The sequence below is a fragment of the Anopheles cruzii genome, chromosome X, assembly GCF_943734635.1.
Source record: "Anopheles cruzii chromosome X, idAnoCruzAS_RS32_06, whole genome shotgun sequence".
Lineage (NCBI taxonomy): Eukaryota > Metazoa > Arthropoda > Insecta > Diptera > Culicidae > Anopheles > Anopheles cruzii.
In genome coordinates this window covers 825157-846812 of record NC_069143.1, presented here as the reverse complement: position 1 = coordinate 846812, position 21656 = coordinate 825157, and the positions used below count along the sequence as shown (strand labels likewise).

At 52.6% G+C, this 21656-nt stretch overlaps 1 protein-coding gene across 1 annotated transcript in view; it reads right to left on the bottom strand.

Moving 5' to 3' along the window:
• Window positions 1-18618, bottom strand: part of LOC128273203 (carbonic anhydrase-related protein 10) — a 32875-nt gene extending 14257 nt beyond the window's left edge. The window contains exons 1-2 of the mRNA XM_053011170.1: window positions 18564-18618; window positions 2196-2243 (exon numbers count right to left, since the gene is read on the bottom strand). Of these exons, the coding sequence (XP_052867130.1) occupies window positions 2196-2243; window positions 18564-18618 (103 nt within the window). The remainder of the gene's footprint in view (window positions 1-2195; window positions 2244-18563) is intronic.
• Window positions 18619-21656: the final 3038 nt, after the last annotated feature.

Sequence of the window (21656 nt, the reverse complement as noted above, 5' to 3'; positions counted from 1 at the left end):
ATCGATGAAAATGAATGAAATTCAGAAAGCGCCAAGTCTGATCAATACAGCGGGGGTGATAGCAGCTTCCATCCATCCATGATTTGATTGTATCCTGAACCATTTTTGCTTTGGAGGCGCCAGATGAAGTATCCTTGAGCGATACCTGGCGCCTCCATGGCATACATGGAAGGCACGGCTTTTTGGTCGTTTTTCGATCAACGCATGGTTCAAATTGATCATTTGTTGGCAGTAGCGATCTGAATTGACGGTTTCACTAGGTTTTAGGAGCTTATGATGCATCACACCTTTCTGTCCCATCAGAAAGTCTTTTTCTTGGAGTCGCCATTTTTTTAGTTTTTACACCACTCAAAGCACTGCGATCTTCCAAAAACAAGCTTCGATGTGATCATTTGATGTGATTTTGTAGCAGTTTTCTTCAACAGGTAGCAGAAAAATAATAATCCCCGGAAAATGTCATTTTCAGGCACAAAAGTTCATATGGTCTAACACTTTGAAAAATCGATTGCAAACTTAATTAAGTTTTTATTCAACCTAAAATCCTTTGCCTGATGTCACAGCAAGCTAATATGGCCAAAAAAAATTAATAAGCAGGACAAAATTGACAGGTAGCCCACTCAGTTTACAATTTTCATTCACATATCAAGGCTGGTTAAAAGGTAATCCGTTATTTTAGAGTGAATTTCAAAACATTGTTTAACATGTTTCCGATCGTCCGATTTGCTTCCAAATATGAACCTTTTTGTTGTAAACTGTGTGTCGCTCTCCTAAAGGTAGCTTCATAATGTGATATCGGGATATCGACCTCCGCAACCATCGACCGAGAAAATAATGAATTTCTTTTTAGCCAACCTAATATTGGTGATGTGTATTATCTATGAAAAATTCCTTGTTGTATGAACGTTTGCGCTAATTTCCAACAATCCGCATTGGGCGGGACGAAGCTGGGTCGGCTAGTTCGGGGGTTGAGTGCGCATAGCGGGAGGACCTGAGCACCGGTCAGCACCGGACTCTCGCATTCGCTTGAGGAGGAACTGTATAATAAGATCTTGAAAGGGCCCATCTCAACCACCACCCACCGCAATCGCAATGAGCCCCCAACACACACAATGGAACACACTAGTGTTTCGGGGCTGACTGACGAGGTGACTACGAGTAGTAGCCGTGGATTGCCGAACCGCTGGCCTTGCCGCCTTCACGGGTTGCTGCCATCCTCATTTTTTGTGTGTTTGTGTTGTTGTAGCAATAGCGACACACACACACCGCGCTCACCAGTCGCCATTGTGTGAGCAGCGCTGACACACAAAAGGGCTCTCGTGGCCTGAGTAGTCATTCATGTCAGTGGCAGTCAGACCGAGCCCAACACACACATCCCTGTTTATTTAGCTTCTCCACGTGGGCCTCTTCTTTCCGTGCGGTGTTGAAAAGGAATGTGTGTCGGTTCACCACCTCAAGCCGCCCACCCACCCCCCCTTTACACATATGTTGCCCCCGCCCCCCCCCCCCCGCCGTCAACAGCAACCACAACAACAGCAAAGGGCGGAGTATCCGCGAGCCAAAAGCGCGCCCCAGCGCGGTGCTGGTGACCGGCCCGGCGGTGACATGAAGTGTTGCCCATTATTTGCAGCTTTTTGATAGGCGACACACACACACACACATGCACACAAACGCGTAGCGCTCCTTGCCATCGCTACACCTCATGCAACATGCGGTTGCCCAATTGTGGTGTCGACCCGCGGCGACGGAAGACAAAGGTATCTCTCTAGTGCAGGAACGGAGGGGTGGAGGGGGTGGGTGGTAAAGCATCCGAATGCTAATGTCTTTCGCTTACTCATCCACCCTCCCCCCCCCCCCCACCATCAGTCCACGAAGCTGGGGAGGGTTTTCCGACTTCCGTAAAGCGCAAGAATTCGAGCAGTCTCTGGACGTTGGCCCCCTTCCCCGTCACAGCTACCTCGTCGTACCCGTATTATAGTCCCGATAGCATATCGAACCCAGCCCCCGCTCCGTTCGGCGATGAGTCGGCGTTTTGTTCATCCTGGAGTTCGTGGACTGCTCGATATGCGACGTGTGACGGAAGTCGGAACCGTGGAAACATCAAACACGGACGGCTATGGAGACACCTCTGGTTGGTTTGGTCCGCTTTGGCGGCCGCTAATCCTAAGGACAACGATCACGGACCACCTATGACTTACCTGAAATGCCATCGTACGTCCACCATTCCTCCCAGCTGGCTTCGATTTCTGCAACGAACAGGAAAGGAGAGCGAATCAAAACGGGTGAAACAACGTACAAGGAAGGGGATTTTTTGTGGAGGTGTATGGTGGGGTTTGGAGGAGCGGGGAGGCCCCGTTCATCTATGCCGGGCCGGGCCGGGCCGGACCAGCCGGCGAGCGATAGAGAGCGAGATGAAACGTCGGGCCGTGCTTTTATGTATCTATTTATGCTTTGGTGGAATTAAAATCTACAACACACGCCCGTGTGTGTGTGTGTGTGTGTGTGTGTGTGCAATTGGGAGGCGAAAATGGGAACGCCAACCATCCTGCCAGCCAGCCAGCAGCCGGTGTGGCTGGCTGCAACCTACTTTCCAGCGTGGCTCTTCCGGCGTCCGGGGCACGAATCCGAATTACATGAATAAAATATTTTAATTCAATCAGAATCCCTTTCCTAACGAGTGTGCCAGTTTTCTCACGTTTTGCTGCCCTCTCTGCTGCTGCTGCTGCTGCTAGAGACGAACCAGAAGTGCGAGAGTGAGGCAGAGGCAGAGGCAGAGGGCAGCGGGTTACTTTCGGCGTTTATGATATTTTTTGTTTTTTCCAATTTCTTTTCGCCATCGCACGGTGGGCGTTCGGCCAGTGGCCAAAAACGCGCGAAGGAGGGGCGTGGGAATGGCCGCCGGTGTTTCGGGACACTCTGGAAAACAAAAACGAAACTCAACAACGTTTAATAAAGCAAGCTGCTCGAAACTGCTCGAAACTGCACAAATGCGGAGGGGTTTCACGGCTAGTCAGGCAAGGCGGAAGCGAGCGGGCGCATTCGGTCCGGCCTTTCCGTCCGTCCGGTTCCCTGGCCCATAGTGCCGATCGTCGGGCTCGTCCCGTTTCGCTGGCCTCCCCCCCCCCCTGGAGATATGAGAGGCCCGTGTCCTCGGGACTTCTCCGGGGTTTACTTTGGAACCGTTTTATATTTTTCACTACCCCGCCCCCCCCGGCCCGCTAGCCGCCGGTAATATTGCACCTTTCGATTGGAGCTAAATCCGCCCCCACCCGATCCCTCGTTCCAGGCCACCCCTGCCTGCCGGGAAGGTAAGGTAGGATACCCCGGGGCCGAGGTCCCGGGATGTGTTGTTGGGATTTTTTGGGGCGGCGCGTTGACGAAGCACATTTCTTCGATTGCTTCGATTGGCAGGTTGGTGCGGGGCTGGTGGGGTGGCCGGTGCTGGGGGTGGGGTGGTTTGTCGGTGGGTGGCTGGCTGGCTGGCCTGGGACTGCGCTGAGGGAACGAGACGCGAACGCCAATCTCTTCCTTATCCCCCCCGGGGGCAGTCGGCCGAGAAAACTTAGCGCAGCATAAAAGCAGCATAGAAGTGAGCATTAGAGCAAGTGTGCCGGTGTGCGGAGGGGGCGGGGGGCCGGCGCTCGATCCGTTGCAATATCTGCACCGGATCGAGAAGTTTTGCTGCTGTGAACCACCCCGTGGGGGAAAGGGTTTTGGATGGTGGTGGATGAGCATCGTGCGGGTGGCCGGGTGGCAAGGAGGGGGAGAGATTGACAAGTAATAATATCCTCCCGGTAATAATCTTCCCTGCACTCTCTACGCGAGGGGATACAATTTTATAAGTCATATTAAAACTTTGCTGAACGATGTCTCGCCGAGAGTCTTTCCTTTTCGCTCTCTTTCTCTCCCCCCCCTCTCTCCCCCTCTTTCTCTCTGCAGCTCTCTCTTGATGTGTGTGTGTGTGTGTGGCGGTCTCGGGTGAGCAGTAGCAGTAGCAGAAAGTTTCCGTTCGTCTCATTAGACCTTGTGGCTTTTCCGATTGCGGAAAATCGCCGTGGTTCGCTTCCGGAAGCCGGAAAAATGGGGCGCTAAGTGCGCAGAAACTTTCGGTTTGCGGTTTCACAGCACACCCCCCTCACCCCTTGTATTCCCCTCGATGCACACACACACACACACTGAGTCGCGGCCACATAAAGGCGAGCTTCGGTCGGGTTTGTTGTCTAGTGTTTCATGAAATCTTTTATCGCGCTTCAGATGAGATTGGACACTCGAGCCACCCCCGAGCCAGTCCCATGGGGCCGTCACCGATGGGTGGGTGGCGCACTGGGTGGGTCCAGAGAAGCGGCGATAAGAGCTGTAACTGCGCCATGGTCCGTGGGTTTGCAGGCTGTAATCTGAATCCGGAACACCCGTTCTGGTCATTTGTGTGTGTGTGTGCGCGCGCGCGATGGGAGATTAAATAAAGAGGTCCCTCTCTCTCACTCTCGAGGGAGAACATAATTTCCAAGCATAACGCAGCAGGACGCAGCAGGACGCAGCTTCGCTTAATGTGGCTGCCACGCACCGGCTGCGTATTTGTCAATGAGTCAATCGCTCCCCGGTCGGTGGTGTTGTTTTTCCTTCCCACGCCAACCGTCCCCCCACCACCACCCCCTCCCACAATCGCAGCAAAATCCACTTGCTTGCCGGTGGCCCACTGAGGGACAATTGAGCAATTTTCTATCCCTTTGGGGGTTGCCATCGAGATAGCTCCGCCAAACGGAACGGCCACCGGCCACCGATCTGGGCCACCGTGTGCTCCTGTGTGTGTGCTCCTGTGTGTGTGTGTTGCTATCTTCGACGTGGCATCGTGTGGCTCCGTCCCAGCGCTTTGATGCTGACGTTCTGAAAAGAACGTTCTTCCGGCGTCCCTTCGAAGAAAGGCGGAAAAACTCGCCGCGCTCGAGACACTCGAGGCGCCGAAACCGAATCTCTCCCTCTCTCCCTCTCTCTCTCTCTCTCTCTAACGCGCGCACACACATCGCGCGAGAACCGAGAGGGGGTGGGGCGGTGGGGTGAATTTATGGAGCGAAGAAACATTCTGGCGTCAAAATGTCTGGCGCCATGATTATTTTATTACGCTCCCCGTCTCGTCCCGTTCACTTCGCTTCGCGGCCACGGCGAGCCGCGAAGCGCGAGCGAGCTCTTTTATGTATTGTCGCAGCTTGGCAGCGGGCACCGGAACCGGGGAGTGGGACGGGGCGGGGGCAGGATGGGAAACCGAAGGCCACACGGAGTGCAGAAGGCATCCCGTGCCCGGTTCGCTCGATGCTCAACAATTTGGCACAGTGTTTTTGGCAAAGTAATTTTTGGGCCCTCACTTTCCTCCCCCCGCCACCTACCCTCCCCCCGCCACCTTCCCACCCGTGCCGTATAATTTCACCGTGCGTCCCGTGGCCACAGAATGTATTTTTTTCTTTCGCCAGGACTTTCGCCCACGGTTTGGTTTCGGATTACGTTCGCTGAACCGCGCCACCGTTCGAAGACGCCGGCAACCGCCGCCGCCGCCGCCACGCTGTCGAAGACATTCGACGTCCCCCCTCGACTTCTTCCTTATTGCCCACCACCCGCCCACCGGGCCACACCGTCAAGTGGCAGGAGCCCCCGAGAACGAGACATCGTGGCGCGCCCAGCCAACCAGCAGTTGCTTCGCATTTTCGGTGGCCAACCCCCAGGGTTAGGAGGGTGAGAAGTTGGGGTTGGGTGGGGGGAGGGGGAACACTGGGAGCCGGGGCTATTGTTTCGGCCGAATCTCGGCCGAAATGTGTGTAAAATGGCATCGGCATCCGGATGGCCGATCCGATGGCCCCCGTTCTCGCTCTCGTTCACACACTCACACACACACACACACACACACACACACACATACTCTTTCTCCATCTTCGCCTCTGCGCCGTTCCCGTTCAATCGGCCCCCTTTCCCGCGTCACTTGGCCTTGAGCCCGGTGGCGATTCTGCCGTTGAGGCGATAAATCAGAAAAAAATCCAGCGCATCCAGCCGACGACAGCACGATACTTCCCTGCTGCTGCTGCTGTGTGTGTGTGTGTGTGTGTGTTTGTGAAGGAACCATTAAGTATGGCAGTCGAAGAAGAATGCGCTGCATCGGAAATAAATGGGCACCCAAAAAAGAAAAGAACTTGGTGCATCCAAAACCAGCTCCAGCGCTCCGACGATCCACTGCGATTCCGTTGCTGTTGCTACAGTGCTGTGCCGAATTTGGTGCCACGTATCCCGTCACTCACGCCCCCTCGGAAGCCTCGCTGTTGTTCCGGCCAAGTTTCAAGTTCTCATGTTTCGTTAATATTTGCAAACATATCTTCATAAGACTTCAGTGTGCTTCAAAATATAGCAAGGAACCCTACACGTGAATGGAATCCTTGATCGAACGAAAGCCATTCGAGGAGGTTCGACGCAAGATGATTACGGATGAATGTCGGGCCATTGGGCACTTGTGATATGAGGTGTAACGTTGAGTATCTTGCGCCAACTGTCGACTGCAAATCTCAAGTCTAATATGTGGGCAAATTTTACGTTACGCCATCAACAATTCAAACCTGACGAAAGCCTGTTAGGCGCGTCCGAGAAGAAGCAGATGCTACCCAGTTTGATCGCTCACCGCGTACGCCTCGCCAGGCCGAGGTGGGCTGATCATGTCACGAGAATGGCGCACGACGAGCGGCAGTTTCTTCATCTATGGTGATTTCTTGCGCAAGCCCTGTCCCTCACTCAGCCTGCATCGATCTGGCAGTCGATTCGGGGGGCGGGGGGGCACACCCGAAGCGGTGTCCGTGGGACGCTGCGCCGTGGCTATGTGTCAGATTGAAAAATAATAGCAAACACCAGAAAAGAAAAATGTGGCGGGCGGCCAGATCGGTGTTGTGATTGGTGGTGCCTCCGGGATTGCGGCACGGATTGGCACCATTAAACTCAAGGACCTCCCGGTGCGGAAGGGCAAGAGAGAGCGGGAGAGAGAGAGAGAGAGCGAGAGAGAGAGCGGGAGAGAGAGCGGAAGAGAGAGCGAGAGAGGATGGGATGGTAGAGAAAGTCTCGGTGGCGCCACTCCACATTGGCACTGGGCCAATGTAAGGACCACCAGCCGCGCGCCAGGACGCCGCTGGTCTGCCCCCTGGGGGGGGTTTTCGTAGGGTCCTTTAGCTATCCCCATCACACATCAGCCCCGTTCCCCGGGCCAACCCGGGTATCGCATCATCATATTTTTGATTATGTTTTGTGCTGGCGCTGATTCGATTCTTGCCCTACTTGCCTCGCCTAGCCCTAACGAACAGGAAACTGCCGACCCGCCGCCCGTTGGCCCCCAGAAAAACTGGCGCCAGTTTTCCGCGACCGTGGTCGCCGCGGGCAGTGCCCGGGGGGGATGGGGGGCGGGGGAGAGAGACAGAGAGATAAATGCCACTTCGACATTCCATCCATTGATTCGCAGTCCACCCGCCGTTGCCGGAGTGTTCTGATAAAATAGAAGCCGTAAATCAGACATCGACCACCTCCCCATGCCACACCACCCCCCGGTGGGTGGCGAGGGTATGTTGCATCGTTGCGCGGGCATCGTCGGCATCTCCTTCCTCCTAACCCGCGCAGCCGAGTCCTTGGAAGAACAAGAAGGCACCAACCAACAACGGAGCGCATTGAACACTGAACAGCTGAACCGCTCACTTCGCCTTCGGATCGGGATGATGCCATAATAACAATAATAATAATAACAGTAATAATAATGAGGGGCCAAGGACTGCGAAGGTGGAACACTCTGTCTCGCGCGAACTGCCTTGGTGCCCCTTTTTGGGGTCATGGCTCCATGGCCACTCCGCGACAGACTTTGGCAGCGAATGGACCTTGGGCGGATTGCGGATGACTGGTCCGGTTCGGCCCAGGTGCGTACCCTAGCTGACCTAGTTCCCGTCCACCGACACGTCACCGAGACCCGTGGGAGTCCAGGACCCAGGAGTCTAGGAAAGGACCAGGACTCCAGCTGAAGGTCGGGTGCTTAATTCCCTCTAGTTTGGTGGAACCTGGAGCATCCTTTCTGTACAGGATGGCCCATCCAAGTGTTTGGACTTCAAACTACCTTGACATTACTTGACATTTAAAACGTCAAACTTTAAATTCTGGAAATTTAAAAAAACGTGTAGTAAAATCTTTGTCACGTACGAAATGGCAACACTTGCAGAAAATTGGGAAATAGTAAAAACTAGGCTCTTCGGTGAACTGTCAAACTTGGACGACACTTAGACGGCGCTATGGCGTTCCCTACATTCGATATTGATCGATCTTGATGCGCCCCATCGATCGGAACCAAAACACTAGATATGGACCACCCCATAGTATTCCCCCGTGCAGAGGAGTGCGAAGGGTGGCCGGGGGAGGTGAGGGGGCTGGTAGTTAGTGCCCCGTTCACTATCGAGCGATGGAATGGTGTTCCTCCTTCAGACGACTAGGCGCCGACGTGCCGTGCCGAGATTACACGGCCTTATCCTTCGCTCCCCTCTCAGCCACTTGGCGTTAGTAATTCCTTCCACACTGCCACCCCACGCCACGTTCTCGTCCGGAGAATGGGGGAGGAGGGGGTGGCAGGGAGGCGGCGCACCAACTAATCCCGGGCCAATAAATAGCAGTCGAAAAAGTCATCATCTTCCTTCAAGAAGGCGTCCCTAGCAGCGTCCTCGGTCGCGCTCGCACCACCCAACCACCCACCCATCCCGACCCGTTCGGGGTGGGGTAGTTGTTTGCGTTGGAATGTCGCCAAGAAAAATGAATCACGTGAAACAACGATCCATTCCGTGCGCACCCGAGAACGTCCCGGTCGACGACGACGAGGACGACGACGGCGTCCCAGCACGAACGAAAAAAAAAAAAAAATGGCGCCAATGGGGCCGACAGCACGTAACATAACCCCAATCTGCCAACCAACCGGCGGAGGAAAATATGATAATGAAACGCAGCATTATCATGCAACAATATCTGCGACAGTCGAGCAGCGGTCGCGGCGCGATGTTCGGTCCTCGGTCCGAAATCGGGGATGTCAATCGGGGAGCCGCGGAGCCCGGGGCGAGCGTAAACAAGAGTCTCCCGTTCCAGTGCCGGCTGAAGGTGGAACACCACTCGGGCTGCTCGAATTAGCCCCAGAAATTGCCTCGACCGTCGAGAACCCTCGGCATGGCCCTTCGGAACTGCTCGAATGACAGCTACCGATGAATGCGATTCCGTATATTTTCTCAGCAAATTCTCCTTTACTCCGTTTCTGCCGGCAAACGGGTCCACAGGGTGGGTCCACCTTCAACTAGCGGGCGTCGGGGCGTCGTTATGTCTCCCTACGCCCGGGCCCGGGGGCAATTACCGGAGGCAAGAGATACTTGGCAGCAGGCGGTTGTGGCAGCGCTAAGCTGTCGGTGGCGCAGATTTCGATCATAGCACCCCTCCCCCCGGGGGGGTTGCTCGGGTCGAAGCGACGAGGATGTAATGACGTTTCTATTAAACACCTGAGCCACCGAGCCGGCGAGCGTAATCCTGCCGCAGAGTGTTCGCTAGTGCTGCTCGACTGCTCGAATGATGCCGCCGCCGCCGTGTAGTGGGAGAATAAATCAGTTGCCCCATAATCTTGCTGCTTTATCGGGCGATGAAGAATTTTCCCAAGCAAACAAGCTGAACTACTCGGCCCCGGGGGACGGGTCAAGACGCTGCAATAGAGACAGAGTGAGCGAGAGAGAGAGAGGGAGAACGAACGAAGGACATCGCGGGAACGGCTAAAAGCAATACAATTTACTTAATAACTCTCGTCGTAAGCAGGTCGCATCGCTCGACTCGAACTGCTTCTTGGTGGCAAAAGCTTTGGCCTTATGCCGGGCGAGCATCGCCAGCAGTGCACACCGCCGGCCCCACGGAACGGCATTGTGCACCATTGTTTTCCTTTTTCCTCGTTCGCTTCCTTGCGCTTCTTTTCTTCGCCAGCCACTTTACGGAAGCCGATCGTCCCGGTGTCTTGCGCTCCTCGAAACAGCACTGGCACTGGGTGCTGTGCTGTGCTGTGATCCTTTCGTGTGTGTGTGTGTGAAATAAAAAAGGACCCATAATCGCTCGAACGGGATTACGATACAGTGTGTGGCCTCTGATGATGGATGAGGTGCATCGTCTGTTGGAACCTTGGCTCCGTGGCTCCGCTCTCTCTCTCTGTCTCTGTCTCTCCTTCTCTATCTCCCTCTTTGTCTCTGTTTCTAGTAGAAACCAGCTCTACACCAGCAGCAGCAGCGCCGACGGCGTATAAGTCGAATATTCACGAACGTCGGTGTACGCTTCAGCCGGAAATGCAATAAGTTGGGAACCGAAACCACTCGCGCCGTGCCAAAAGCCGTGACAATTGGATATTATGTTGAAAAATGCAATAACAAAACTGTACCACGAAGGACGAAAAGACGAAGCGAAACAAGTGGAGAGGAGAGGAAAACTAAAACAAAACAAGGAGCGTCAAAAAGGAAAATGGTGTGACCCTACCTTAAAGCGAAAGCACACACACACACGCACACGGGCACAGGCACACGCATGAATCGAATCGAAACCAATAGTGACCTGCGGGGGTCATCAACTCGCAGAGTGTGGCCCGCTCCTATTAAAGGCACTGACCCAAAAACACTGGCTGTGTGAGGGTTTCTCGTTAGCAAATTCGTCCTTTCTGGGTTTCCGTTTTTTTGTTCTGGCCTAACCCCTAAAAGAAAAGACAACTAGTAATGTCCTGGCCCCCGCACCTCCACCCCACCACCCCGCTGCTGCCCCGCTGGCACGGAAAGAGACGCCGCGCGGAGATGGAGATGATAAATCTCGAGTCGAATCCCCGGGCAAAACGGCAATCGGCAGCGATCGATCATTCCGAAACGATTACCGCCCGAAGTAATGGAGTAAATCCATCACCATTTTGCGGGTCGCCTCGAAGCCCCGAAGGTCCTCGGCTAAGCCGGCTTTTGCCGGGGACCGGGGGTGAAGAAAAAGAGGGCAAGCTCGGAGGCCACACCGTCGAATGACAGGCCGCCGAATGAAGGACTTCAAGGGCGCTCATCGGCGAATTCATCGCCCTCTCTCCTGGTGTCAAGCTTGGCGTGGCACATCTGCCCTTACTGGAGGCTGGAGCTGGAGCATAAGGAGTTTAAAGTCCGGCAGGCCGAACGCCGATTTTCGGCTGATTGTTGATTGCGCCGCGCCGGAGTGCCGAAAGCAAAAAAGGAAACGGACAGGGAAACCGTGCAGTGATTTACGCCGTGAAACATTATGCTGCTGCACAGTGCATCCCCGGAATCGCCGGGGCACAAACACAAGCGCACTGCGTGTAAGTCGCGTGTCCGGCCCCGGGACGCTATCGATGATGCCGGTCGACCGGCAGATGCTGATAATGACTCCACCTCCCCCGTCGAAAGCGGCTATGATGATGCAATCCGAGGCACTCCGGGTGCTGGGCTGTGCTGGTGGTGTTTAGGAGGGGGGGGGGGAAATGCTAAATGAACAGATGTCCCCGCACGGCGCACTGCGTTCGGATGCTGTTGCCCGCCGAGTCCGATTTGCGGCTGCCAAGAAACCCGAGCCCGTGTGATTGACATGGTCGGCGCGGGGGGGTGGGGGGTGGGGGCGACGGTGCTGTGGTGTCCGGGACGATCCTGGACCCCTGGATCCCGGGACTGGCCTGGCGTGGCGTGTCAATCAATCCGTGTTTGCGGATGAATTCTAATCAACTTTGTCGGATCGGTCCGACCGAGGCCCGTCGGTGGCCGAATAAATAAAACATCCATCCGACGGACGGGCCGGAACCGGATGCTTGCACTCGCGTGAAGCCACACGGGTGCCGGAAGTTAGCCGTCATCGGCGGTGGCGGCAGCTCACCGGGGCCGGCGAAGATCCGGACCGGTTTCCGGCCGGCCGGCCGAGCCGGCCGAGATCCGGTAGTTCTAAACAACCCGATGCCGCAGGGTGGCGCAGAGCGGAAAGAGAGCGGGCGGGGGTGTGCGTGGTCAGTGAGATCGCGTTTCGCGTTAGTTCGGTCGCCGCCACCGCCGCCGACACCGGAAGCGAGCTAACCGAGGGCTTGTCGGTAAATCTCCATATTTAATGAATTTAGTGCTTGCTGCTCCATTTGTACTTGGGCGCCCGCCTGTGTGTGTGTGGGTGTGGGTGGGTGTGCGTGTTTAGTTTTTTGCTCTTCCTGGTCGAAGGTGGAGCACCTTTCCGGTGACCCACGTCACTCGCCTGTCGAACTCGAACCGGCGGCGTCGAAACAATAAACCTAAGCACGGAGCGTAACGTCACGCGAACGGCTGCTTGTGGTGGGCGGGGGGGGTGGTGGGCTGTATACGAAGGGGGTGGGGCGACTACTGTCAGGCAGGGGGCATGGCACAGTAACTCGTGGGGTATCGACATCTCGCGACCCGCGCACGGACACGGCACGCAACGCCGCGAGGCGTGCGATGTCTCCGATGGCCCAACATTAAACTGTTTCCCCCGTCTGTTTTTTTTTTGCCGAGCATAAATTTGTTAATTGGCCCGCCCCTCCCGCCGCCAAACACATTCACACGCTCTTATCGCACACACAATCGCACATCGCCAGCCAAAGTAGGGAGCAAACGCAAAGAAACAAACGGAATTCAAATGGTTACTACAATGTAAATCTCAATCCCAGGGTCCTAGGGAATAGGTCCGTATGCTGCCGCAACATAACGCCAACCGATATCCTGCGAGTGCATGACGACTTCATTTCGGCACAGTTTGTGTCCGATCCATCGATTCCGGATCGTGCATCGCTTTTGGCCGCTTTGTTCCTCGAAACCTATTTCGCTTTGCTTCTTTAATATAATATACCCTTCAATCCTTCCTACATATCCTTGACACATGCAAGTGAATTAATTGTTGTTAACACATCATTGTTGCCTTGCTGTACCCGGTGCTTCGCTTCGTAAAGTCCTTTTTCTCTCCCTTTCCGTTGGTTTGGGGTCCTCAGCAATAGTCTTTAGCTCCCATTACTGGTATTTTATCGGGTTGTTCATTAAGTTTTGCGGTTCGATACCTGAGAGAGCTGCTACGAGTCATTTCAATCGGTCACTTAACTATTATTTTTACAAGCCATTTAGTATCGACATGTCACAATAGTTTTTTTAAATGGAAAAAATCAAGTATCGTGCAGTGATTTAATTTTTATTTTAGAAAGGTTTAAAAGCAAACGAAAATTATGAATGAATGTTGAAAGTGCATAAGGACTCTTCGTCTTCAATTCAATTCGATCCATGTCGAAAACGTACAGACACAACACCTGACATAGTAGAAAAAATACAGGATGTCGTATTGGAAAATCGTCGAATCACTTTAAGAGATTTAGTATAAGGCCTAGCCATTTCATTGAGCAATATAACCAATATTTTGGCTAAAGTATTGGGTTTCAGAAAACTGTGTGCCATATTTTCAACGCCTGTCTAAACTTAGGGTACTTCCCAAATGCATGGAAACACGCAAAAATCGTTCCAATCCCTAAACCAGGCAAAGACCACAGCCTCCCCGAAAACTACAGACCCATCAGCCTGCTCAGCTGCCTGGGAAAAATTCTGGAAAAAAGTATAGCAAACAGAATAGACAAACACATAAACGGTAACCACATAATCCAACCCTACCAATTCGGTTTTCAAAAATCACTGTCAACCACTCACCAACTCCACAGGTTGACAAACAATATACGGTCAAACAGAAATAACAAAAAATCTACCGGACTCGTCCTGCTGGACATCGAGAAAGCCTTCGACACTGTCGGGCAAGACGGTTTAATTTACAAACTGGTTACGCTAAAATACCCACAAAACATCGTTAAATTAGTAGAATCATTCCTTAAAAATAGAAAAAAACAGGTTTTCATAGGAAACTCCTGCTCAAACATCTACACCCCATGTTACCGACAGCCGCCGATGTCGGTAGAGCCAGCTAGCCGCCACTTGCATGCCAGGCTGCAAACAAGCTGCGACCCGCATACGAGCCAAGAGAGATGATCACCGATCGACTCACGAGAGAGAGAGGTAGGATCATCGGTCGACACTCTCTGGGACACTCTTGGCATTACGAAAGAACCAGGAGTGATAAGCGAAACGCCGGACCAGACGGACTAATTTTGAGTCGCTTCTTTCGGATCGCTTCTTTCGTGATCGATAATAAAGGACTTCAAGATACGGAACGGTCGCGGTGTTTGACTATTACCAACACCCCAGATGCAGGGGTACCGCAGGGTAGTGTTCTCTCCCCACTACTTTTCAATATTTACATATCCGACATTCCAACACACTCAAAATGTTCACAATTTCTATATGCCGACGACTTAGCAATAAGCTCCTCAAGTACAATGCCCAAAACGATAGTCACCAATTTAAACAACAGCCTCCGGAAATATGAAAAATATTGTAAAACATGGAAAATCAAAATTAACGTCGACAAATCAGAGGCAATTTTCTTTACACGAAGAAGTTGCCTGCGTCGCCTCCCAACTAGCCACACAAAAATAAACAAAACAAACATCCCATGGAAAGAATCAGTCAAATACCTCGGATTTCACCTAAACAAGAAATTAACCTATAAAACACACTTCGAACACGTAATAGAAAAATGCGAGAAACACCTAAAAATACTCTACAGCCTAATAAATAGGAGATCGAAACTAAATAACAAAAACAAACTGTTACTGTACAAAACTATAATCCGCCCCACTATCACTTATGCATCTCCCATATGGGCCACCAGCGCGAATACCCACAAAAAAAGATTACAAAGAATCCAAAACAAATTCCTAAAAATTATACTAAATAAGCCTCCATGGCATAGCACAGAAAAAATACATAAACTAGCTAAAATAGAAAAAATATCTCAACACACCCTAAAACTTAACAAAAAGTACTGGTCCGCTTGCTGTAAAAACAAAGAATTGAAATACCGTCTTCAGTGACACAGTTAATTAGTAGTTTAAAGTAGTAGTAGTTGTAGATAGTAGTTTAAATAATGTAAATATAAATAGTTTAGTCAGTAGGTAGGCTTAGGTATGTAAGGCATAGGAAAAAAGTCTTAGACAGGTCCAATGGGCCCCTGTCAAAATATCAAGAAAACAAATCAAACACTGAGGTACACTAACGAACAACACCTGAAAATAATAATGTGTAATAATTCTCAATAATAATGTGGAGAGGCCTTAGCCGAGCCCATTCGAATAATCAACCTCGATGCATTACGAAATCAACTCCCAATAAACGCAATTTATTTTAAAAAAAAAAAAAAAAAAAAAAAAAACTGTGTGCAAAATGGGTACCGCAATCGCTAACAAACGCATTCGAAAGCATGTTTCTTCACAACATTTAAAGCGTTTTCGATAGGATAAAGTGGATTTTGTTTTGATTTTGCTAACAAACGCATTCGAATGCATGTTTCTTCAGAACATTTTAAGCGTTTTCGATAGGATAAAGCGGATTTTGTGCACCGAATCTTCACTATGGATGAGACTTTGGTCTATCACCATGATCCTGAATCAAAACAAGTGGCTAAAGAGTGGCGTGAACTTCTGGATCGAGTTCGTGTCCAGAAATCGCCCAAAACGGTGTTAGCATCAGTTTTTTGCGAATGGCGAATGGCATTTTGTAAGCGGATTACTTGCAAACCGATAAAACAATAAATTTTGACCATTCTTGTAACCTGCTGTAGACGTACTGAAAGTGAAAATGCGGGAAGAAATACCCGGTTTGAAGAAGAGAAAACATCCTCTTTCATCAGAGCAATGCACCTTGCCACAAGAGCATTTAAAAAAAGGGCAAAAATCAATTTATTTAAGTTCGAATTGTTGGAGTATCCACCGTATTCATCAGATTTTGCCCCTAGTGACTTCCATCTGTTTTTAAACCAAACAAAAAAAAGATGCGTGAAAGCGTTTGCCATCAAACTATGACGTCATAACAGCTGCGGAAGCGTATTTTGAAGGCGTTCCAGTTTTTCACTTTACGGATGAAATCTATAAATTGGAGTCTCGTTGGAACAAGTGATGTTCTGGGATACCATACTGAATAATAAAGTGTGTTTCAAACCATAAAAATATGTTTTTCTTATCGACCCGCAAAACTTAATGAACAAACCAGTATGTTATTAGTTTATTAAGAAAATCAAACCGTAGATTTCAATTGCAGTTATCGCAAGTGCTGCTGGGTAAATTTTTTTTTGTTAATCCTCCAGAGGTTCCCACGCAAACAAACCTGAGGTTTTTCCAAACCGTGAACACGCTGTGCAGGGAGAAGCAATCTTCTTCTAGCTTTAATCCATCATACTTGCAACGAGGGTCCCCCTGGTACCCTGTCTTACTGTCACGGCAAAAGCGAGTCGCACGCGAAACTGCACACGGATAAATTCAAAGGACATATCCGTCGGTAGTATGGGAGTTCGGAGTAGTCGGGAACATCTTCCCTTTTTATGTTTTCTCTGTAAAATGGTGGCTTCGATGAAGTTGTTTATTGACATGTTATTTTTTATCGTTTCGGCGGATTGGTATTACACAAAAGAACAAACAAGGCTGCAAGCTTCAGCTTAACAAAAATATGCAATAAACTTGTGCCAACACTTTTTTGCCACTCCTTTTTCGGTACAGCCTTCATGCCGGTTTCAGTCGCTTCTATAGATTCAGAAAACGGCGAATGGTTTCGAAATTCGGTTTCCACTGATCAAACTATTATTCGATATTCAAACAACGTCATCAAGGTGTCTGGAAGTGTCCTTCGACGATTTTGGAGCACCAATTCTTTGACTTTTTGGACGTTTGGACGCTCATTGGCAGTTGTAATAAAAACAGTTGGCCCTATCGGAACCACAAGCAAGTTCGAAATTAAAAATGCTTATTACTTGATGGCCACAGTGTCAGTAGCGTCTAGTTTTCTGTTCGTTTCACCTCATGTTTGCGGCCTCATTTTGGGCGCTTGATGGTGGAGATCTAGAAATGACTGATGAGCGCAGATAAAATCGATTGTAAAATCAATCAACCATTGGGCTGACTAAGTCCAAATGAGTTGCCTGTCTCGGCGCCGCCGAATGCGACCGCTGAGAGCGCAACACATGAAGCTGCCGAAAGGACGACCGATCGCCACCAGTTCGCGGCATAGACACCGGGTCGACTGGTCGTTACTATTGCGCCCATCATTGAGAGTCCTTCGGGTCCGTGCCGCTTCGCTTCCTGCTGCTGCTGCTGCTGCTAAGTGCGATTAGGGGCCCACCCGCAAACAGCGGGCATTTTACGCCCCGAAAGGCCCCCCCCCCATCGGCAGCAGCAGCATAAGCGTTCGTATAAAACTTATGCTAACCACCCTTATGCTCGTCCGGCGCTCGGCTAGAGAAATGGGGGAAATTATGTTCCTGTGGTCAGTGCGGATTCTCTGCGGTGGGGGTTTTCCATTTCCTTCCATTTTCCTCCCCCGCCCCGGCAGCATAGGACTTCGATGAGCAGGAAATGAATCTGGTTTACTCGGCGCCGCCGCCGCCGACGGTCGGTGTGGAGAGCAACATCGGCAACATCGGCTCACCACCAGCCGGCCACCGGCAATGCCATTGTTGTGGCACATAGGCACCCCCGTACCACCCACCCCGCCTACACGTGGGGGGTGGATGCATTATCGAACAATCGAAGCGTTTCGCTACCTCCCGAAAGGGGTTCGCTTCCTTCGCTATTTTTATCCTTCGGCTACCGCACCCGGTGCCCCCCCCCCCCCCCCCCCACCACGGATCCCGTCTCTCCCAACTGACCAATCCACTGTCCACTCCTTACTGTGGGCGGACGGACGGACGGACAGTGAGACAGTGCTTATTTCGGCACCGCAATGGCGCTGTGCTGGAGCACTTTCAGCACTCAAGATGGTCACCATCCAGCATCCTCGCGTCATCATCGACCCCCCACACCACCCGGTCGGACGAAGAAGGTTCGTGGTGGTTGCGGTTGCCCGGGTTTTTACTCTCCTCGCCAGACCGGTCCGGGCCGGGCCGGATATTGGAAAATAAGCCGCCCGGAAAACTCCGGACTCCGGAAGACGGGCGGGCAGGCGGGCGGTGGGGAAAGTGTGTGTACAAAAGGTTCATCAGGATGCACTCCGCTCGGTGGCGGCGCGGTGGCCCGGCGTCTACCAAACCCTTTTCCGCACAGTGCGATCGTCGGTGGCGCGGATTTGGTCAGAAAATTCGGAGCTTTTCCTCCGGAACGTTTTGAAGCTCAAGCCGCGAGGTTCAAGCCTGGGCCGAGCCTAATCGGCTGGAGCACCTTAACGCACACACACACAAACACGAGCACACACACACGAGCACACGCGCGTGCCTTTTCGGTGGGCAACACTGTGGACGGCAATAATAAAGGACACACACAGAAGGTCGGGTTCGCCCCCGCTTGGCGGGGGGAAACGCGATGAAACGGGGAGGGTTGGGCAGGGCAGGGGGGGTGCCCTGCTCGAAGGTGTTACATGCACGTATGCAGCACGGAGCCGACGGAGACGACTTACCTTTTCCCAGCCCGAGCAACACCCAAACGTTCACGAGCACCACGAACGGATGCATGGCGGCCACGGCCACTGTGGGGATGGTGCGGGGGTGGGGAGGGCGTCCCGCGGGGAGGGGGGGTGTGGTGCTCCAGGGACACTCCGGTCTCTGTGTGTTTGATGGGCGGGCGGTCGGACTCCGTCACGGGCCAACAAGGAATTGTCACACACAGGCACACACACACACAGGCACTCACTGCAGGTCACTCTTCACGTACTGCACGATCGCACACACACGCCGGGCCGGGCCGGGCATGGCCAGACCGGGCCGAACACAGCCTTTTCCCGTCACGTTCCGCGTCACGGTCCGATGTCGTGCATTTTTGGTCCCGGTCCTCGGTGTTTGTCGATTGTTTTTTGCGCCTGGGCCGGGGGTGGTCGGGGTGGCCGGGGGGGTTGGTTGTCGTTAAGCGGCGGGCTGTGTGTCTCGCTGTGTGTGTGTTCACAGGGCCCACAGGGGTGATCCGTGATCCGTGGGCGCCCCAGGGCGCATCATACCGGGGGCCCGCGTTGGTTGCTCTGGGTAAGAGTAAGGAGTAATTGAAATCACGTCCTCGGGGTGTGGGGGTGGGAGCGGCATGATTGGCGATGTCGCCGGACATGGGCACACAGGACGATGATGGATCGGTTCCGGGCCGACGTCGGCCCAAGGGATGTATCGCACACCTTTCTACCTCTCACTCTCTCTACCTCTCTAAGCTCTCGCCGAAACGCCCCGAAACGGTGCGCGCGCGAGGCGATAGAACGAGATGTGCTTCCCACCCCCATACCCTGCCCCCCGCGGTCCCCACCGGTGGACGAATAAATCCCCGGGGGCAGGCAGGGCCGTGTGTTAATTAATCTTCGCGCGCTCTCGGCCTGTCACAGTTCATTTTGCTTTCTTCCCCTTGGCCACTTGAAGTGATAAAAATAATTTTCATAAATCGGGCGAAGGTGGGTGCGGGGGGCCTTCCGGGGAGCGGGTTGTCTGAGTACCGGAAGCGGAAGGGATCAGTGTGATTAGCCAGCCCCATCCAGAAAAAAGGGGATCAGGAATTTAGGGATGGATGATGCGGGCCGGGGGGAAGGATGTTCACGGTTCACTGCCAGGGCAGGGGACGGGAGGTGCGAAATACCGAGCGGAAACGGTCCGGTCTCCGGAAAGGACTCCGGAGGATCACCAGCGCGTAAGAAAGAACCCGCGAGCCCGTGTCGCGGCTAATGTTTGCAAGGAGTGCCCACCGAGGAGTGGTAGCTAAGGCGGGCGGGGACGGGATGGGGGCACAGATTTTTGTTATCCATGCACTTTATTATGCTGTTTCCGTACCGGCGCCCGCGCACCCATACCCGCCACCCCTTTTCCTGGCCGGGATTAGATGGATGTTGTTTTGCGCTATTATTGGGTGTTCCAGGTCCTTTTCTCGTTCGTCTGTTTACTTTCATTGTTTCCGGGTGCGGTGGCGCGGCGTGGGCGATGGGGCGGGGGTCGAAAGCGGTGCATTTAACCCGCCCGTTCATCATAATTATCACACTCCGCCGCCACGACCGCCGTCGTCGCCGTCGGGAGCCTTCCTTGCTGTGTGGGCCTTTTCGCGGCGCAAATTTGCACAATAACGTTCCTCCCACCTTCCGGCCACCATCCCAGGCCAACCACGCGCACTCGAGGCATGGCTAATGAAGTCATGAGAAAAAACACAGAGGAAGGATGAAAAGGCGTCGAGCTGAGCGGTGTTGGGTAATAAAAATAAAGAAGGAGACACAATTGCTCCACACCACACAAAAGACCCCCCGGAGGTGGCGAAGGACACAAACGCAACAGAAGGGGACGAAAAGGCAGAGAGAGAGAGAGCCGGTGCCGGTGGGGGAGATTAGCCTAAGCATAGCGCCTAGGAAAGCGAAGCGTAGCACAAATTTGGGTCTCCGTGAATTATTGTTTCAAACATTTCAATTAGCTGCGGCTCTTGATGAAGGCTTGAGGCTTGAGGTTTGAGCAGCAGCAGTGCGGCAGTCGCGTTCCGATACTGACGGCAACACTCTGCTACGAATTCTACACATCCTGTCATAGAAACGTCTTGCTATAGGCGATCAGGATCAGGCGATAAAATGCGACACACTCAGCAAAATGCAGTTCTTGAAAAACTAATACTGGTAAATGGTTCGAAAGGCAAGAGAAAAATTAAAATCGGAGCTGCGTTGATTCAAACGTCACGCTGTCCGATGTCTTATTATTATTTTGACTAGTAAACGCACTTGCTTAAGGCTCCATGTCGGTGGTTCTAGAGCAAACGGTGATCCCCAAACATCGTCACTTCTGGACTGAAGATTAAACCCTGAAGCTCGATTGAAGATTGAAGACTCGCACAAATAAAGTGCTTCCGGTCCGAGCTCGAGCTTCAGACAAGGCCACACGTCTCAACTGCTGGCTGGCGAGCGAAGCACATGAGCACTTGCCAGCGAACCGCGTTGTGGTCACCATTTTAGTATCCATTTTGGTCCCCGGAACCGAAACATACTTGCCGCACTGTGTCGGCATTTGGCCGTACGCGTCGCAAAACGCTGGAAGCGGTTTTTATGCGAATTTATCAAAAAAAAAAAACAAAGGACGAAGCATCATCGTGGGGAGCGTCGCATCGCGCACCGCACACGGTGCAGTTGATGCTGCAGCCTGTCAGAGCGCCCAGCCGTCAGGGACACGTCCGGCAGTTGAGTAGCGCAAATATTTACTTTTCCCTAGCCGTTTCCCTCACTGCCACTGTCGTGGTCGTTGTTTTGTTTTATTGTTTTTTTTTTCCCCCACTCTCTCTCTCTCTTTCTGGCTAGGAATTCTGGTGTTAGGAACGGGGGTGGTCCTTCTTTTAATTTCATTCCTTCACCGAAGGACTCTCGGACGCCCGCGCGATATCCCTGTTTGCGCTGCGGGAGTTGCGATGGTGCACCCGGCAGCGTGTGTGTGTGTGCGATACCTTCGCTGCCGCCGCAGTCTGGTCTCACCTCTCCCCACCCTCCCCCCGGGCAGACACCGGAAGCGGAGGGTGTTAGTGTAAACAAAACAATTGAGGGCGATGGCGCGGGCGCCCG